General features: G+C 30.6%; 1 protein-coding gene across 2 annotated transcripts in view; it reads right to left on the reverse strand.

The window, feature by feature from the left end:
- The window catches only part of LOC114337838 (protein patched homolog 1), a 135,775-nt gene that overhangs the window by 12,241 nt on the left and 102,791 nt on the right, over positions 1-20,743 (reverse strand). For both annotated transcript variants that reach the window (XM_028288380.2, XM_028288381.2), the window contains 3 exons: positions 11,686-11,934; positions 6,915-7,230; positions 2,246-2,388 (listed from right to left, as the gene is read on the reverse strand). In XM_028288380.2, coding sequence (XP_028144181.2) covers positions 2,246-2,388; positions 6,915-7,230; positions 11,686-11,934 — 708 coding nt within the window. The remainder of the gene's footprint in view (positions 1-2,245; positions 2,389-6,914; positions 7,231-11,685; positions 11,935-20,743) is intronic.

Consider the following 20,743-nt stretch of genomic DNA (forward strand, 5'->3'; position numbering starts at 1 on the left):
AAATAACGGATGGATAAAATTTTACTTGATAACTCTCTAATGTGTCAGCATCATGTATGTGGTTTTATTTACACAATAATTTTAAGTCCTATTTATAAATATCATTTATACCGAAAATTCTCCTAAAAAGTGACGTTTTTGTGACGTTAAAAAGGTTACGTAGAAATAACGCAAAAATTGTTACGTAACATCGCTGTGACTTTTATACGTATATTTTAGGTAAAATTTGATGTAACTTTTGACGTAACTTCTCCCAAAATGTTGACGTTTGTTTGACGTTATATATACGAACACTGCTAGCTGGGACAATATAGCATCCTGCCAGTGGCGTACCGATAGATCAGCGGGCCCTGGTTCTACTTCCAGTTGGGATGCGGGCCCGTCCGTCCAATAAAAATACACATTGTATATCAAAAGTTTTTAAGAAACATTAAATATAAAGCATCATAATATATCATAAAATATATAATTTATATTTACAGTATATTTGTCGTAAATTTTAAAGAAGCGCTCGGATTGAGATGAAATTTGGCATACACATAGCTAACATGTCAACCAAGAAAAGTGATAGTGTGCCGATATGTGCTTTTGCCCTGGGGGTGACTTCATCCCTTCTCGGGGCTGAAAAACATAGGTTCAAGATAAGTTCGGAGTTGAATAAACTGACTAATTCTAAGCAACTTTAGTTCTATAGAGTTTTTTCATTAAGTCGACACTTTTCAAGTTATTTGTGAGGGAATATCTTCATCTTTCAACAAAGAAAAAACACGTTTTGAGACAGTTTTTCGTAAATAACTCAAAAAGTGAGTATTTTATTGAAAAAAATTTTCTTAGTAAAAATATAGCTTATAATAAAGTGAAAAAAATGATGTAGGCGAAGTCTGTAGCCCCAGCAGCAGCAGAGTTGTAGGTAATGAAAAGTAGGTTCTTATTAGTAAAATTCCAACTCAAATATTTCAACGTGAAATAATCAAAAAATGAAGCACGGGAAAAACTTATCACAACATTTTTAAAGTTATAAAAAAATTTATTTTTGTTTTTTTTTTTAGTTTCTAGCATCAATATTAAGTAGGTATGTAATGCTCAAAATAAAGTTCGTCCCTTTTTTTAGTAAAAAAATCGTAAAAATCACCCCCTAATAGCATCCCAAATGAAATTAATCGTTACCGTTTCACAAGTTACTTGACTTATGTATTTTTTATGTGATCCGTAAGTTGTATTGGTTCCAAGTGCTCATTAAAAAAAAATGGTTTTAACTTAATTTTCTTTTTAATTTAGAATTTTTTTTAAATCAATTAAAAAGTATTGGTGATACCAAAAATTTCAACTAGTAAAAAATATAGGTTTTGCTATTGTGAATATTTTGAACTTTTTGTTTTCCTGAAGACAAAAACTGGTTATATAATAAGATATGGCTGTTCAAAATTTGCATACACTCGTGATTAATGACTCGTTTAAGCTCATTTAACTACAGCCTTTTCAAAAATAAGCACTTTGAACCAACGAATCTTACATATCTTATAAACAATACATAAGTAAAGTAATTTATGAAGCGGTTTTATTAAAAAAAAAATAGTGTCTATATTTATCCTTATTATCCTTATCATTATTGTCTATATTTAGAATTTAATTTCAGTTATTAAGAATTACCTAAAAGTACAGGCTTAAGGATGAGGGTGCTATAAACACGAATATCGAGCATCGAGCCTATTGTATTGGGATTATTTTTATGACCCACCGTGTAAAACTTGCATTGAATATCTCAGTTTACGAATTTCTGCAACTTTGTAGTTTACCTACAACTTATTCATGGATCATGCCAATATAAAAAAATACAAGTGTTTGCGTTAGCACGTGTAGGCAGGCACCAGCGGTTAGTTTTCAAAACAAGTGTTGAAACAAGGGCTTCGGTAAGCAGGTAAAACGAGTACGGAACCTTACAAAAGCGTTTCCTGTGCTTCTTAATAAATTTTGTTTTCAAATTTTTTGATGAATAGGTATTTTTCGTTTTTAGTTATAACTACCTGCACAAAAATTAAAATTTAATAAGCAGTTACATTTCCTAGTGTGTACTTGTGTAGTTCAAAATTTCCGTATCAAATTAGAAACAAAAGAAGCAAAAACCCCGTTAGAGCGGGCCCCTGCGGGACCCGGGCCCTGGTTCCGCGGAACCATGCTTAGTACGCCACTACATCCTGCTAAGCTGAAGATGAATGAGTCTCTTAGATAGATGGTAATACTATACCTTAATTTTTGGAGCTGGAACCCCACATTCAAGCTCCTTTTCAAAAATAAAATTGCCTTGATATTGCGCATATCTGGGGCTCATTAGAAATTTCGATAGGAATATGGAAAATCGATCGTCATCCAAAGGTTCAATAAACACATCTGAAAAATAATAGAAAATTATTTCTTATTAATTTGCTTACATGACAGTTGGTTTTGATTTAGAGCACACCACAGGCTGTTACGAAGAGCTCAAGAGGATGAAATGTAAGTATGTAAACTTGTAAACACATAGTGGTGGTCTCTGAAACGAAATTAGATCTTAAAGGGAAGTACATATTGATTTTCACTTCGGAAAAAATCAAACAAGATGGAACTTTTTGAAATTTCATTAAGAAATGTTTAATAAACAACATATCAAAAAGTTCTACTCGAGAAGTGGGTGCTTCATTTTTTATTAAACAAATGAACTACGAAGTTTGATGTTTTTTTAAATAACTCCGAAAATATAAATTTTAGAACAAAACTGACTTGACCATTGAAAAATTCAGAAAATTTTACAAAAAAAACCTTATATAAAGAATTTTCAAAAATTAAATCTGTATCTTCTATAATTTTTTATTTATAACGCTAAAGTCACCCTTTTCACAAACACTGGCGCACTGTAAAAACCAGCGTATGGCGAAGTGCATGGTTAAGTTATTTTAATGTAATTCTTTAACTAACGGATTAAATAAAATTTTAGAAATTGAACATGAAAGAAGAATAATTAAGCTATCTTATGGTTATAATAGAAAGAAATAAAATGTGAGGTCATAAGTACGGTGTGGGCGGAAAGTGAGCTTTACATAAATTGTGTTTAAAAATTATTTAAAAATGTGTAAATAATACAATTTTTCTATAAAACTCTTAATTTTGCATAACTTACCTTTCAAGCAACTTACTAAATGATGTTTCATTCAAAAAAAAATCTCAAAAATTTAATTCAAATGATATGACGACTCAAAAAATGTAATTTTTGAAATGTTCGTAGTTTTATAGAATTACCACCACTTTAAGACGGTATTACTCAAGTTTGAACAGATCTATTACAGTTTTATAAGTACTTTTTTAAAGCTTAGGATGTATTCTTTAAAATGCACTAAATTATTTTACTTTAGAAATGAAATAAACTATTCCTTTTTGAGAAAATTAAGAAAGATAACAAAAATGTAATACAAAAACCGAAAATTACCAGCTAAAAAATTGTTTATACAAAGTGATCAAAACTTTTTTCTGTAAAACTTACGTAAAATACATTTAATAATAAGCTTCAACAATAATAAATGTTCAGTAAAAATTTTTTTTAGCTCTTATACAGTATGTCTGCGTAACTTTGAACCTATTGATAACTTTTTTATTATCAATTTTACGAAAAAAACTTATTCTTTATAAAATACTCTGCATCGTATATAATCTAAGATGCAATCATCAAATATCAAATTTAATTAATTTTATACAATGTATGTAAAAAATATGAATTTCACTCAAGAGTAAAGTACCTTTACATTTCACAATATCGAAAAGTGTTATTAAGAAAAGTTGTTTGGAATTAAAAAATTTGTTTTAGCGTTCAATTACATCCTTCTAATTAAAATATTGTGAATAATAAAGGCACTTAACTTTTAAGAAAAATTCATATTTTTTACATACCTCGTATAAAATTAAAAAAAGTTTAATATCTGACGAATGTATCTTAGATTTTAGACCAGGGAGAGCATTTTATGAAGAATAACGTTTTTTCGTAAAAGTGATAATAAATTAGTTATCATAATTGTAATAAAATGATCATGAGTAACTTGAGAAAAAATTTAATTTTTTTTTTCAATTAGAATGATGTAATTGTATATTTAAACATAGTTTTTAATATCAAACAACTTTTCATAATATCATTTTTGGATATTCTGGAATATAAAGGTACTTTACTCTTTAACGTAATTCATATTTTTGACATAACTCGTATAAAATTGATAAAATTTGATATCTGATGGTTAAGTTTTAGATTTTTGACTATCCAGAGCATTTTATGAAGAATAACTTTTTTTCGTAAAATTGATAATAAAAAAGTTTTCCATGTGGTTCTTAAGAGCTTCTTATAAGAATTTTCAAATTGCAATACCATATTCGGATTCTGCATAATCAAAAACAAAATAGAAACATATTTGAGCACAGTAAAATGATGAATTTAACGATATTTTTAAAATTATTTATACAAAACAATTGTTATTGTTTAAACAATTAATAAACAATTAGCGGCCAAATCTGCGAGTAGAACTTTTTACTTTAACAAGTATATAAACCAACAAAATAAGTTTTAGAAAAATACAAGCTTGTTTGAATTTTTCCGAAATAATGCATGTTTTCGTTCTAATTGCGCTCCCCTATTATACGTTTGTCATAAATCCTAAACTGTTTTTCATTAATAACAGAAAACTTTAGTGAGACGGTATATCCAAATAACGGCTTTATTCAAATAGTACACATATTATGTAATTACGTACTTTTAAAAAGGCAGATCTGAACGAATATGGTATCAACATAAATGGAGAGAAGCTCAGTCATTTGAGATTCGCAGATGACATCGTCATTATAGCCGCCAGGGGTGGCGAACGTGCGGCCTTAAGGCCGCATGTGGCCTTTTCTTGCCCAAGTTGTGGCCTTTTCATAAATTAAAAATTATAAAAATTTTACGATACTAAACGATAAAAAAAAGTTTACGATACTAAAAATACCATTAGTAATCATTTATTCAAACAAAAAAATTGTTTCAAATACCGTTCAATTATTGGAAGGTACTCCACTGACTAAGAAGGAAATGTCACATTCTATCTGCTATCACCTCGATTCCTTCCCCGCGCCTATAAACTGTTTGGCTTCAAATTTCGGTGAACAAAGAGTAGAGCATGCCTAGTCCATCTTTATTTATACGTCCATGAAAACGATCCTCGCAGTTGCATAAAGGAACGCAGCCAAGTAACGTCGAGGCAACGAAATTGCCGGTGTATAACTGTAACAACTTTACTAAATGTTGTTTATGTTTTTGAATAAGGTAAGTTGTAAGATAATATATATTACAAACATCGAACAATGTTTTCTATTGTATTGTAGTAAAATACGGGTCAATTAATTTTAAATTTTAGTAATCATTGCACAATTTAAAAATTTTTATCACCTGAACAATTATTAATATAATTTTTTTCTGTGAAAGCAAACTTATGTAAAAAAAATGTGGATTTTGATTTCGGTCCAGGGCCGAAATTGCAAAAATATTTACAAAAAAAATCAAAAAGAATTATTTGAGATAGGAGAAGATAATATCTTTAAATCACAATTCGATTCAAAAAAAGATCCTATTGAAATATGGAAGACTGCAGTTATTTATCCTCGTCTAAGACAACACGCACGAAGAATTCTTTCATGTTTTGGAAGTACATATTGTTGCGAGGCAACATTTTCATACATGACTCAAATTAAAACCCGCCTAAGAAGTCAAATAAGTGATGTTCATTTGGAAGATCAACTTAAATTACGTACCACGTCAATTGAACCAAATATTTCTTTTTTGTCATCCAATAAACAACCACAGAAATCCCATTAAATTTTCTGGATCGTAAAATTAAATGTCAAATTTTTTGGAATTTATTAATTGTATGTCATTTTAAAAAATAAACTATTTAATTGCAAAGAAAATTATGTATTTTAATTTTGCATATAAATCCCTTTAATTAAATCGTATATATGGTATATATGGATGCGGCCTTCTCAAAAATGGTAAAATGAAAATTGGCCTTCTAATATAAAAAGGTTCGCCACCCCTGTTATAGCCGATCGTATGGATGATGCAATAATAATGTTGAACAAATTATAACGCTTCCTTAGACGTCGGACTAAAGATTAATAGCAAAAAAGAGGCAAATCATGACTAATGTGGTGCTAAATCGTAATATTGTTGTTGATGGAATGGATATTGAGCTGACTGCGTCTTATAAGTACTTGGGACATGAAATTCGGTTGGGAAAAGATAACCAGACGTACAAGCTCCCACATCGCATAGAATTAGCCTGGGCAGCGTTTGGTAAACTGAACTATGTATTTAAATCGGACTTATCCATATGCCTGAAAAGAAAAATCTTTGACCCGTTTGTGTTGCATGTACTCACTAATGGAGCGGAAACATTAACACTCACAAAAAAGGTAGTGAACAAGATTCGCGTAACTCAGTGGGCTATGGAGCACCAGGTTGGCTGTCTCCCTGAGGGATCGAATCCCAAACAAAGAAATACGTCGCAGAACAAAAACAACAGACGCTGTCGAAAGAATCGCGTCGCTAAAGTGGAATTGGGCAGGATACGTCCGCAGATTGTCAGACAACCGATGGGCAAAACGTATTTTCGAGTGGAGGCCACGAGAAGAAGAACTACGGAGTAGAGGACGCCCACCAACCAGATATGCCGACGATCTGAAGCATGTTATCGGTAACTGGATGCAAGCCGCACAAAACAGAGAAAGATAGAAAAAGCTGAAGAAGACCTATGTCCAGCAGTGGACGCGTACGGGTTGATGATGATGATCTTTCTATGACTCTAAGAATCAGAATGGTTAGGTGTTATGTGTTTTCCATACTCCTATATACTGTTTCCTATACTTACCATGATGAAAATTGAACATAACGAAGTCTCTGAACGGATCTACCCATGATACAACATTTTCAGTAACGTTACTAATTTCATTTAATTTGTCCACAGCCCTCTTAATATTTGTCAACTCGTGCGTATAATTTACTGAGCCCATGTATAACCCAGCGTCAAATCCTACTGAAGGAAAATATGTATTTCTGGCTGAAAAGAAGTTTCCTAGATGCGTCCCTTCCGGGATAAACCATTCGGGATTGAATTTCTTCTCTAACTTTATACAACTTTCTATGCTAAATCCAGCGCAGATAATACTAATTACTATCACAGCTATCTAAAAAACAAAATAAATACAGTTGGTATAGTATAAACATCACGAACAACGTCATTATCTACGTAAGAATCTAAGTTGACATTGTTGCCAAATTACAAAAAAATCCTGAATTCATTCTAAATCAAATATACAGACTGTATAGTTTTCAATTAAATATATGTACTATAAATGGCAACACTGCTTCCCCGCTGCCCATGTAATGCACCAGATTCGCGCCGATTCATTCAGTCATTCTACACTTGCAATACAACTCATTCTCATAAGCAATGTAGCTGATTTTAGCGCTTCCTTAATTGGGGTACATCTAATCAAACACTAAACAGTCTGTACCACATAATTATAGGGCTTTTCGTTCACAGTCATTTGTTTCGAGCTTCTGTCATATGTTGTATAAACCGTGTATATTAATAATTATACACAGATTATATAATATATGACAGAAGCTCGAAACAGATGACAATCGATGAAAAGCCCTATTGCAGAAGTGGATTTAGAGACCACAAGGCAAGCAGCAAGAGTAAGTCGTTGCCTCCGAGAAACCATATGGAGAAACAAATATCTGACCACGGAAAGCAAAATGAAAGTATACAAGACAACAATAAGACCAATCCAAACATGCAGCGGAGACAAGGACCGATACAAGAAAGACGAAACAACAAATCAACAACACCGAAATGAAAGTATTAAGATCAATAGCGAGCATATCATTAAGAGACAGACAAAGCAACAGAAGTAGGTAAGGAAAGGTATATTGGTGATACAGGTAATTTGGTGATAATTTTTAATCAGATTACCACACAGTTCCTTATGCAAGCACATTCATGACACAGCCCTAGTAAGTTGTTACGAGTGTAAACAGGACAAACATATATTACGATTTCGCAATGCGCGCAACCGCTTTTAGTATACAGACTGTTTTGACCGTTGCGTTGTGCGACAGTCGACAATGGAGCCATTTCTTATTGAATGTGAGAGACGGTTACATATTTATTGGAATAATTGTTGTTTTCTTTATAAAACTTAATAAAACCATTCAATAAACTAATTATCAATAAAAAAAGCTGCATTGCATTCGTGATTTAGCCAAGGTAAGTTAAATTCCTTAAATTGTGGTTGTTTCAAAAAATTTTCTAACCACTATCACAAAATACCTTACCGTGTCACCAACTTACCTAACATAAGTTTGTATGTGAATTTAACATTTACTATCATTATTATTCATTTTTTGTTAAATTATCTCTTCTAAACATTTACTTCAAATAATAAGTAACATAATAAAGCAAAACTCATTTCTTGCTTAGTTGTCAAATTCCTATATTAGGAATTAGTATTTTTCATTTTTATCACCAACATACCTTTCCTTACCCTATACGCTCTGGCCTTCGCTGGTGTCGCTCCTAGCGGATTAGTAATGCAACTTTCACCGGTAATTTTTAAATTTATTATTTAATTGTTATCGCTTAATATTTACAATGCAAAAAAGTAATTAAATTGTAATAGATTTTTTTAAGATTTTGCTAATCATTTTGACGTTCTATTGATGAAATATTAATTTCTTACTTCGGATACTTTCACAATTATCGTGTAGATGGCGCTAAGATTAATAGATTAATTTATAATTACATATTACGGAACATTAAAAAAACTTAAATTCAGTATTTAAAACGTAAGTATATTTAAGGTAAAAATATATAATTACCGCAGCTTTGACCAAATAATATTTTTTATAATTAATGTTTTTATTTTTAATTTTAAATTAATCACTTTGACATTTATGTCAAATTTCCAGTAAACGTTTACAGACTTGTCACTACTGGCGCTAGCGAATTTTTAAATATCCCCTCTACGTACGAGCTCACAGCGTATATGCGAACAATGCAAAATTCGAAATGTTAACAGGTGGATAAAAACAAGAAAAAAAAAAAAACTGGAACGAACATGTAAACCGAATGGGATACGATAGATTATTAGCGAACATCTGTAAGAACAACAAGCCGTATAGCAGAAGACCCGTTGGAAGGCCACCGAAAAGGTGGAAAGACAATGTACAGTCAACAACAACTGAAACAGAATAAGAGGACGATAAACAGGAGTAAACAAAAGAAAATTTAAAAAAAAAGTGCAAATTCTGGAAAAATTGAACTGCCTCTGGACCAAGAAATACATACTCCTCTTCATTCAGCCCTTACCAGCATGTGATGACACTCTAAACATTTTTAGCTTGCTGCCTCGATTAGCTGCAATCCAATATCAGATGGAAAACTTCATGTAGGAATTATTCCAAGAGAGTTTTCATTTGGTCTGCCCATCCTGTTGGAGATCTTCCTTTTGGTCTCCGGCTCTACCTTTCCTTCTATATCTAGAAAAAAGCAACATCTCAAGTGTATTTACAAAGGGAATAGGTATAAACGTGAAAACTATGGAAGCATCGCAGAGACCAATGGACTAGTACCTATAGAAAATGGGTAAAAAGATACAGAGGTATATAAAATAAAAGTGCATACTGTAGCTTTCTAAGTTCATAAATTTTATAACTTATTGTTATGTTCAATTTCACAGAAATTCTTTATACAGAAATTCTTTATGTTTAGTTTTTGATTAGATATAAGACACTGCAGGAAGAGCTAAAATCAGCAACATTGCAGTATACTATAATTGTATTTTAATTTCTTAAAAATGTTTAAAATGTATCTACTAGTCCCGATAGTAACAATATGTTATTAAAATCACTTTATTAATTGTTCTCTTTTCTCGATTATTAGTTTTTATTGCATGGCATATAAATTATAGTAATCACTGAATACATAGTTAGTGAAAAAATAATTCTATTAATTAAATTAATAAATAATTTAAGCGATTATGCAAGTAACGATTGTCCAATAATATTCAAAAATTAAACGAAATAGTCATCTCTAGTCGGCAACTAATAGAACTAATACACTTGCTAATGTTTACGTCTCAAGCATAGCTTACTGAATTTTTAGTATAGGTGGGAATCGCGCAGTGTTGCCATTTATAGGGTGTACATCTAATTTAAATCTAAACAGTATGTATTATTGTGGATCAATCTATCAATCAAATATAGAATAAAAATTTTAATTTTTTTAATATAACGCGGGCACATAAATTTGATCCACCCTGTACATTGATTTGTAACTATTTATTATAAGTAGTTTTTAAGAAGTGATTTATCGTTAGTAAGTTTTTTCCCTGAAAAATAAAACATTAGGAAAGAAAGTGATATGAATAGACCATAATTGTTCAGGGTATTTGGAGATTATAACGGTGTTTTGTTATGCATGCCACAGTAATTAGTTCTTAGGAAATTGAGGTAAAGAAAGTTTGGAATTTTAAATATGTTTGTTTAATGATAGGAATATTTAGATAATTATAATTTCCGAAAAGTCATAAGTTGAGTAGGAATATTTTTGAAAGAATGACTGTTTTGTTTTCGAATGTAAAGAGAGGAAAGTGGGGAGATACATGTTTCTGATTGGCTAGGCACTTTGGAATGGGGAAAGTTTTGTTTTGAATGTTGAGATAGTTTTGGAAGGAGGAACTCATTATGTGATTGGCATCGCTGAAGAGCAGTCAACGTTTTCGTGGATTGTTAGATAGCAAGTACCAGTGGGTGTTTTGATAGTGGAGAATAGAGCTGAAAAGTGGAACGAGAGACAAATCAAATTGAGACGAAATACCTCTTTGATTCTGTATAGTTGTGAGAAGGAGAGGAGATAATTTTTTGGAGTTTGTGTTTTGTTGGAGAATTGGTGCTGGTATGCTGATAGATTTGAAGCTTGAGAACGGAGAGGGCTTTGATGGGTAGCCTAACATAGTCAACGAGGGAGAGCTGTTTTGGGTCAAGAGAAGACATCAGAGTGAGTGAAGCAAAAGGTCAGTCAATTTATGTGAAAGATATTTTTATGTTCGGAAACTAAAATTTTGGGTAAAAGCATATGAATTAAGATTCCAATATTTCAAAAAGTAAATAGGAAGTATAGGTAGATTTGCGAATAAATAAATTTGTTTGTTTAGCTTGTTTTATTAAAGTCATCGGGAACAAACCGATAAATTGTTATTTTAACTATGTAGAATAAATTTAAGTGGTAAAAATTTCATTCGGACAGCTGTGTCCACAGGTTTTAAATTTGATCGATTTTTAGAGTATTGATTTTAATAATACAATTCTGTATGCTTATTTTATATTTCTATTTAATTCCTTTTCCTAATAATTTTTCCCGATTAGAACCAACTAAGAGATACTGAAACCACGAGAGAAGATAAGTATAACATAAGATAATTTAGATATTTTTTTTGTATTATAAAAATGATATTTTGTATGATTTGCGGCAATTGGATAATTGATTAAATAATTAATTGGAGTAACCAAATAAAGATTAAGTGATATTAAAGTAATAAAAAGTAGATCATAACAGTATATAAATTTTAACTTACCTTTCCTGGCATGGTTAATATCACATTAGAGTAAAATTTATTAAATATTATACTAGTAAAATTTTTCTGACTGCACTGGTTTGGTTCGTAGTTAGGATACACGATCCAAGGAAAAGCACCATGCCTATTTTGTTCAACTCGTCGTTGATCTATCACAAAACACGCTACGAAAAATGTAACGGCAAATATAAACGTCATAAGTACACCTGCTGCTGCGTAGATGCAAAACGATTCTAAAGATGGCAAGATCTAAAAAAAAAAGTATCAGGTTAGGTTAGGTTCAAAAGTATTAGGTTAAATATTGAGCTGAACTTATAATGATATATTCTAACGTTTTTTTATTGTGAGCGTCAAATTAAAATTACAGCGGCATCATATATCATAAATAGTCTGGGCAGATTATCGGAGAATATTGCAATTTTATTGCTGGAATCGAATCTTATGATTGTATATATTAATAATATAGGTATGCAAAGTCCGCAGATAGTGTGCTACTTTTTTTATAAACAAAATGGAGCCCGAAAATCGTGTTTTTTTCAAATTTTGCTCTAACTCAAAACATTTTAACTTTACACCAAAAACACCCAAATAAAAATTCACCGTAATTAAATTCTGCACAGAGACGTGTTTTTCCCGATTTACTTCGACGAAAATTTTCCCCGGAAAATGCGGGATTTTCCAACAAAATCTTTAATTGTCAACTAAAATTTTAGATAAATAACTTTTTATCAATACTTAAATAACTTGGTAATATAAAAGCTCTTTTCGTATAGACTATAATTCCAGAAGCCGATGGAAATTGAATGAACAGTTTAGCAACAATTGAATTGTTAATTAAAAATTTACGGTCACTATAATAACTACAATAATTATGATACATAAGAATAACTATGATTTTTGTATAAAAAGACACTGTACCTATCTAATGTACTTTACAGAATTGAAATTGGACTATCTAAGCGGCCTCAGGAATATTTTAAAATTATAAACAATTTTTTGGCTTATAAACACTCGGGAAATATTAAATCAAGTTAAATCGCGAAAATGGAGTTGGAAAAAAAGCGTGAGGACGGTTCTTTTAAAAGAAAAAACTTGTAAAACCACACTAATTGTGATGAGTGGTTCCTGAGATACAACCGGTCAAAGTTGACCGGCATTTACGACAAAGATATAAACAATAGGATTATAATTTTAGAACCATCACCTTTTTATTTCGGTCCTCTTTCTCCACACCAATTTTCATATCTTTAAAATACTCATAACATATATTATTATAATAAAAACTATCGATATTACGAGTGAAAATTGCCAAAAATAGCAAAATTCCAATCAAAAATTAGGTTCGAGAAAATGTAATCCCAAAGTTCAAAATCGGTATACGTTAAAAAAATGCATTTTCTCGGCTTCCCATGGAGCAATTTTCTGGATTCTTTTTTGTTCCCAAGTAACTCGAGTAGAGCCATCTAACTAACGCATTATTAAATGTCAAACTTGCTTTTGTTTTGTTATAATAAATTAATTTATTTATTATAACAAACATTTTTCTTGTGTTTAAATAAATATTGATTAAATAAATATACAGCTTTCAAATGAGAATATTTGTGTTTTTAACGTTAAAAGGAACACTTGTAGTAAGTTTACCTAAAAAAAGTCTACAACTGGAAAAAATATGTAATTTTCTTTTCTTATAAATAAATTAATCCATTATAACAAAACAAAAGCAAGTTTGACATTTAATAATGCATTAGTTAGATGGCTCTACTCGAGTTACTTGGGAACAAAAAAAGAATGAAGAAAATTGGTCTATGGGAAGCCGAGAAAATACATTTTTTTAACGTATACCGATTTTGAACTTTGAGATTACATTTTTTCCAACCTAATTTTTGATTGGAATTTTGCTATTTTTGGCAATTTTCACTCGTAATATCGATAGTTTTTATTATAATAATATATTATGTTATGAGTATTTTAAAGATATGAAAATTTGTGTGGAGAAAGAGGACCGAAATAAAAAGGTTATTATTCTGAAATTATGATCCTATTGTTTATATCTCTGCCGTAAATGCCGGTCAACTTTGACCGGTTGTATCTCAGGAACCACTCATAACAATTAAACGTTTTGTCTTTTAAAAGAAGCGTACTAACGCTTTTTTTCAATGCCATTTTCGTGATTTAATTTGAATTAATATTTCCCGAGATATTCTATTTGTTTATAAGCCAAAAATTTGTTTATAATTTTAAAATATTCCTGACTCCGCTTAAATAGTCCAATTTCAATTCTGTAAAGTACATGAGATAGGTACAGTATGTTTTTATACAAAAATCATAGTTATTCTTATGTATCATAATAGTCTGGGCTGATTATCGGAGAATAGGCCATTTTTGGGAAAAGTTATTTACCAGCAATTTTATTGCTAGAATCGAATCTTATGATTGTATATATTAATAATATAGATATGCAAAGTCCGCAGATAGTGTGCTACTTTTTTTATAAACAAAATGGCGCCCGAAAATCGTGTCTTTTTCAATTTTTGCTCTATAACTCCAAAGATTTTAACTTTAGACCAAAAACACCCAAATAAAAATTCACCGCAATTAAATTCTGCATAGAGACGTGTTTTTTCCGATTTACTTCGACGAAAACTTTCTCCGGAAAAAGCGGTTTTTTCCAACAAAATCTTTAATTTTCAGCTAAACTTTTAGATAAGTAGTTGTTAATCAATAATTAAATAACTTGGTAAAGTAAAAGCCCTTTCTGTATATATTATATTTCTAGAAGCCGATGGAAATTGAATGAACAGTTTAGCAACAATTGAAATGTTAATTAAAAATTTACGGTCGCTATAATAACGACAATAATTATGATGTATAAGAATAACTATGATTTTTTCATAAAAGGACACTATACCTATCTAATGTACTTTACAGAATTCAAATTGGACTACTTAAGCGGCCTCAGGAATATTTTAAAATTATAAACAATTTTTTGGCTTATAAACAAATAGAATATCTCGGGAAATATTAAACTAAATTCAATTGTGAAAACGGTATTCGAAAGACAGCAGCAGGCGCTTCTTTTAAAAGAAAAAACGTTTAATTATGACGAGTGGTTCCTGAGATACAACCGGTCAAAGTTGACCGAAATTTACGGCAAAGATATAAACAATAGGATCATAATTTTCAAACCATCACCTTTTTATTTTTGTCCTCTTTCTCCACACCAATTTTCATATCTTTAAAATCCTCATAACATATATTATTATAATAAAAACTATCGATAATACGTGTGAAAATTGCCAAAAATAGCAAAATTCCAATCAAAAATTAGGTTGGAGAAAATGTAACCCTCAAAGTTCAAAATCGGTATACGTTAAAAAAATGCATTTCTCGGCTTCCCATGGAGCAATTTCCTTCATTCTTTTTTTGTTCCCAAGTAACTCGAGTAGAGCCATCGAACTAACGCATTATTAAATGTCAAACTTGCTTTTGTTTTGTTATAATAAATTAATTTATTTATTATAACACAATATTTTAATTTGATTAAATAAAAATTGTTTAAATAATTATACAGCTTTCAAATGAGAATATTTATGTTTTTAACTTTAAAAGGTACACTTGTAGTAAGTTTATCTAAAAAAAAGCCTACAACTGGAAAAAATATGTAATTTTCTCTTCTTATAAATAAATTAATCTATTATAACAAAACAAAAGCAAGTTTGACATTTAATAATGCGTTAGTTCGATGGCTCTACTCGAGTTATTAGGGAACAAAAAAAGAATGAAGGAAATTGCTCCATGGGAAGCCGAGGAAATGCATTTTGTTAACGTATACCGATTTTGAACTTTGAGGGTTACATTTTCTCCAACCTAATTTTTTATTGGAATTTTGCTATTTTTGGCAATTTTCACACATATTATCGATAGATTTTATTACAATAATATATGTTATGAGGATTTTAAAGATATGAAAATTGGTGTGGAGAAAGAGGACAAAAATAAAAAGGTGATGGTTTGAAAATTATGATCCTATTTTTTATATCTTTGCCGTAAATTCCGGTCAATTTTGACCGGTTGTATCTCAGGAACCACTCGTCATAATTAAACGTTTTTTATTTTAAAAGAAGCGTCCTGCCGCTGACTTTCGAATACCGTTTTCACAATTTAATTTAGTTTAATATTTCCCGAGATATTCTATTTGTTTATAAACCAAAAAATTGTTTATAATTTTAAAATATTCCTGAGGCCGCTTAAATAGTTCAATTTCAATTCTGTACAGTACATTAGATAGGTATAGTGTCTTTTTATGAAAAAATCATAGTTATTCTGATGCATCATAATTATTGTCGTTATTATAGCGACCGTAAATTTTTAATTAACATTTTAATTGTTGCTAAACTGTTCATTCAATTTCCATAGACTTCTGGAATTATAATATATACGGAAAGGGCTTTTACGTTACCAAGTTATTTAATTATTGATTAACAACTACTTATCTAAAAGTTTAGTTGAAAATTAAAGATTTTGTTGGAAAAATCCGCTTTTTCCGGGGAAAGTTTTCGTCGAAGTAAATCGAAAAAAACACGTCTCTATGTAGAATTTAATTGCGGTGAATTTTTATTTGAGTGTTTTTGGTCTAAAGTTAAAATCTTTGGAGTTATAGAGCAAAAATTGAAAAAAAACACGATTTTCGGGCGCCATTTTGTTTATAAAAAAAGTAGCACACTATCTGCGGACTTTGCATATCTATATTATTAATACATACAATAATAAGATTCGATTCCAGCAATAAAATTGCTGGTAAATAACGTTTCCTTGTATTTTGCTAATTAGCCCAGAGTATAATTATTATGGTTATTATAGCGACTGTAAATTTTTAATTAACAATTCAATTGTTGCTAAATTGTTTATTAACTTTCCATCGGCTTCTGGAATTATAGTCTATACGAAAAGAGCTTTTATATTACCAAGTCATTTAATTATTGATAAACAATTACTAATCTAAAATTTTAGTTGAAAATTAAAGATTTTGTTGGAAAAACCCGCATTTTCCGGGGAAAATTTTCGTCGAAGTAAATCGGGAAAAACACGTCTCTATGCAGAATTTAATTACGGTGAATTTTTATTTGGGTGTTTTTGGTGTAAAGTTAAAATCTTTGGAGTTATAGAACAAAAATTGAAAAAAACACGATTTTCGGGCGCCATTTTGTTTATAAAAAATGTAGCACACTATCTGCGGACTTTGCATACCTATATTACTAATATATACAATCGTAAGATTCGATTCCAGCAATGAAATTGCTGGTAAATAACCTTTTCTACGAGCGTGCAAAAATGTCTACTTTCGCGCACGCATTTTAGTTTAGAAAGTTTCACTTTTCCGCACGCGTGTTACTTTTCCGCACGCGTGTTACTTTTTCGCACGCGTTTTTTACTTTTCCGCACGCGTGTTAATTTAGATATGTTAATATGGCCTTAAAGTAATTATAATACATGCAATAAACTAATATTTAGATATTATTTACTAATTTATTTCAAATATATCTTATTGTGTTCCTATTTTAATGAAATTAACGCGACAATTCGATGAAGTAAAATTATTTTGACATAATATTCGAAAGTCAAATCGGTAGACAATAACAGTCGTTTTGAATCATCGTCATGAAAACCAAGATCGTCGTCATGCTAACTAATTATATTGAAAGTTTGGTTTTGACAACCTTGTCAAAGAATTAATTTGTGTATGTATTTTCATATTAATTAAATTAATTGATTAAGATTTGATAATTTTTTAAAGACTCTTAGAAAAAATATTGTTCCTAACTCTAGCAGAAAGTGTCTTTTTCGCACTCGACTGCTTGCCGAACTCCCGCTTCGCGTCGTTCGGCAAACTGCAGTCGCGTGCGGAAAAGAATGACTTTCTGCACTTGTTAGGAAAATAACTATTTCCTTGTATTTTGCTAATTAGCTGATGATTTGCTAATTTGCTAATTAACAGAGTAAAATGATTTAGGCATGCAATGATGTTTTATTCTGGGTTTAATACATGGTCTATAAACCCCGAATATACAGAGTGGGCCAAAGAAAAGAGTCTTTGCTCTCAAAATTGCCTTGTAGAATCAACTGTAGAAGTCGATATTTATTTCGAACCATACTAAATGCCGCCATTCAGTAGTGTAGAAACAGTGAACAGTGTCAACAGGAAACATAAAAATAGAAAGACTAAGCTGGGCAAAACATTTATCAAGGTTATAACAGAACAACCCTCCTGAACGAATCCGTATGTATAACCAGTGAGAAATAGACGAAAGAGGTAGGCCAAAACATAGATTGAATGGTAGTGTAGATGACGATGCTAGAAAAATAAGTGTAGCAAACTGGTAACGGATGACATTGTATAGGACTGACCAGTGGAGGCTTGTCCTATGAGGCAGGTGAGGCAGTGCCGCACCAGTATAAATATCAATCGACTATTTACGTTATTTCGTTATTTCATAATCAGTTTTTTAAATATAATTTAGTTTTTAAAATTTCCTAAATAACTTTATTTTTATGAAAAAATTAAAATCGGTACGGCCCTGACTCTTTATCTTTGTATCCGTCTTCCACGTGCGAGTATTATATGCATTATGCATCTCATTCCAACTTTCTCAAATCATTACAGATGAGGCTTGCTTCAAACCTCCTTGTCTAGCATACTACCATTTCTTAAAATGGGACAGTAAAAGCGGCAAAATTTGAAAAATGTGTCACCAAATCTGGGAACGAAATTCATCCATCCTTGAGGCACGCCTCAACATGTGTTTTTTTTTGTTATGAAGTTAAGTACTTGACCTTGCTTCCCTTATTTGCTATGGACGCTTGTATTGTAGTTTTGTAAAGTAGTTTTAGATATATGTAGTTTTATATTAGTTTAGATTATGTTTAGAAGATTTTATCAATGTCATACTGGCTGTGTGGCATTTATCAATGCCAATTAAATAAATAATTAAAAAATTTGGAAATCATGCTTTCTTTTATAATGATTTATTTTCTTATAAGCACGCTTTTTATAAAAAAACAAAATAAAATACCAAAAAACGAAGTTTAACCCTTTTAGTTTACTTAACACAAAAATCAATTTTATAATGCAGTAATTTGCTTACTTGCTTGTTTGTATTTCTCTATATTCAATACATTTACAATATAAGATTGGTTCTAAAATGAAGTTATCACGTGTTTATGGGTATATTGTTTGCGTACAATAATTTCATTTTGGCAATTGATTAATATTAACAGAATCAGTTGTCCGTTGTTGTCATGTAGTAGGTATGTAATGTAAAGTTTGCTTAATATACAATGTACAATGCTGATGGGACCAAGGAAGGACGAAACATCTGATTCATATTGGTTTGATATGTGGTATTATAGTAATTATTTTTAATGTTGTTCTGAAGCTATTTTCTTGTGGCATTTTTATAATCAAGTATATTCAAATGGGAAATACGCCACAATTTTACCTAAAAATGATTTTATTAACGTTTCGACGCCCAAGTCGGGTGTCGTTGTCAAAATACAAAATAATATTAAATAAACAAAAATGTTGTTGCTTAGTAAAAAATTCTTCTAATAATTTATTTAATCTGACTCATTTATATCGGCAATTCAGACACGTATTATACATTTTAAAGTAGACGACTTTAAAAATGATATTGCCAATATTGATGAGTTGCGTTCCTGGGACGACTTTACTAAAAGATAGTTCATTCGATTACATGAAATCAATCCCAACTCAAGAATAGCCGCCACAAAAAATCATAGCATGTGATCTGTCTTTAAAAAGACAACCAAATGCAACGGTGGTACTGAAATTCTCGCGTTAGAGATTCCATAGTAAATCACGAGGGAAAACCAGGAAAAACCTCGTGATACTATCCCGACATCGCAAGTATTTGGGTTTACATTTAGTTTACTCTCAAAACTAATACCAAATTCTGACTTGATATTTTAAATTTTAAATAATACTAAAATACTAAATATGTACTAACTCGATATGTTACTGATTTACTAATTGTGGTATTTTCTTTCTATTGACTTCCTCCTTTAGTATGGGTAACCACATCCTACTGCATTCCACCGAGGAATTTGCGACACAATTGGTTTCATTTAGCATAATTAGAGCCGCTTCTTTGATTTTTCTCTTTTTACTATCTGCTTCTTTTAGGACTATACTTGAATCTCTCCACTGAACTCTATGTTCATTATCCCATGCGTGTTGACATATTTGAGATCTATCAAATTCTCTATTTTTTATATAAGACTGATGTTCATTTACTCTAACGTCTAATGGTCTTGACGTTTCACCTATATAAAATTGTTCGCATTCACAAGGTATTTTATAAATACAATTCTTTGTTCTTTCTTGTTCACTTTTAGGTTTAGTTTTAGATAGAATAGATCTCAATGTGTTTGTTGTTTTGAATGTTGTTGATATGTTGAATTTATTTCCTATTGTTTTAAGTTTCTCGGATAGTCCTTTTACATATGGTATTGATATTTTCCTCGTATTATTTCTTGTGAATGTTGTAGGATCCCGTTCTAAGTTGTTCTGTTCCATTCGATCCAATCTTGACAATTCCTTATTTATAAACGATATGGGATAATCATTTTTTAATAAAACAGATGTTAACAATTGTTTTTCTTCTAAAAATGAATTTTCGTTAGAACAAGTAATTTTGGCTCTATCATATAAGGATTTAATGATTCCCTTTTTAACGTTGATGTTATGATTTGATTTGTAATTGAGATATCTGTTGGTGTGTGTTGGTTTTCTATACACTTAAGTCTCATATCCAGTATCCTTCTTTGAGACTAAAACATCGAGGAAAGGTAGGGTGTTATTGTATTCCTTTTCCATTGTAAACTTTATTGTCTCTTCTTGATCGTTTATAATATTCAGGAACGTATCCAACAATTCCGATCTATGAGGCCATATGGAAAACACATCATCTACATATCTCCACCATACTGTGGGTTTTAAATTTTGTTTAGAAATGATATTAGTTTCGAAATCCTCCATAAA

This window comes from Diabrotica virgifera, chromosome 6, assembly GCF_917563875.1.
Source record: "Diabrotica virgifera virgifera chromosome 6, PGI_DIABVI_V3a".
NCBI classification, from domain to species: domain Eukaryota; kingdom Metazoa; phylum Arthropoda; class Insecta; order Coleoptera; family Chrysomelidae; genus Diabrotica; species Diabrotica virgifera.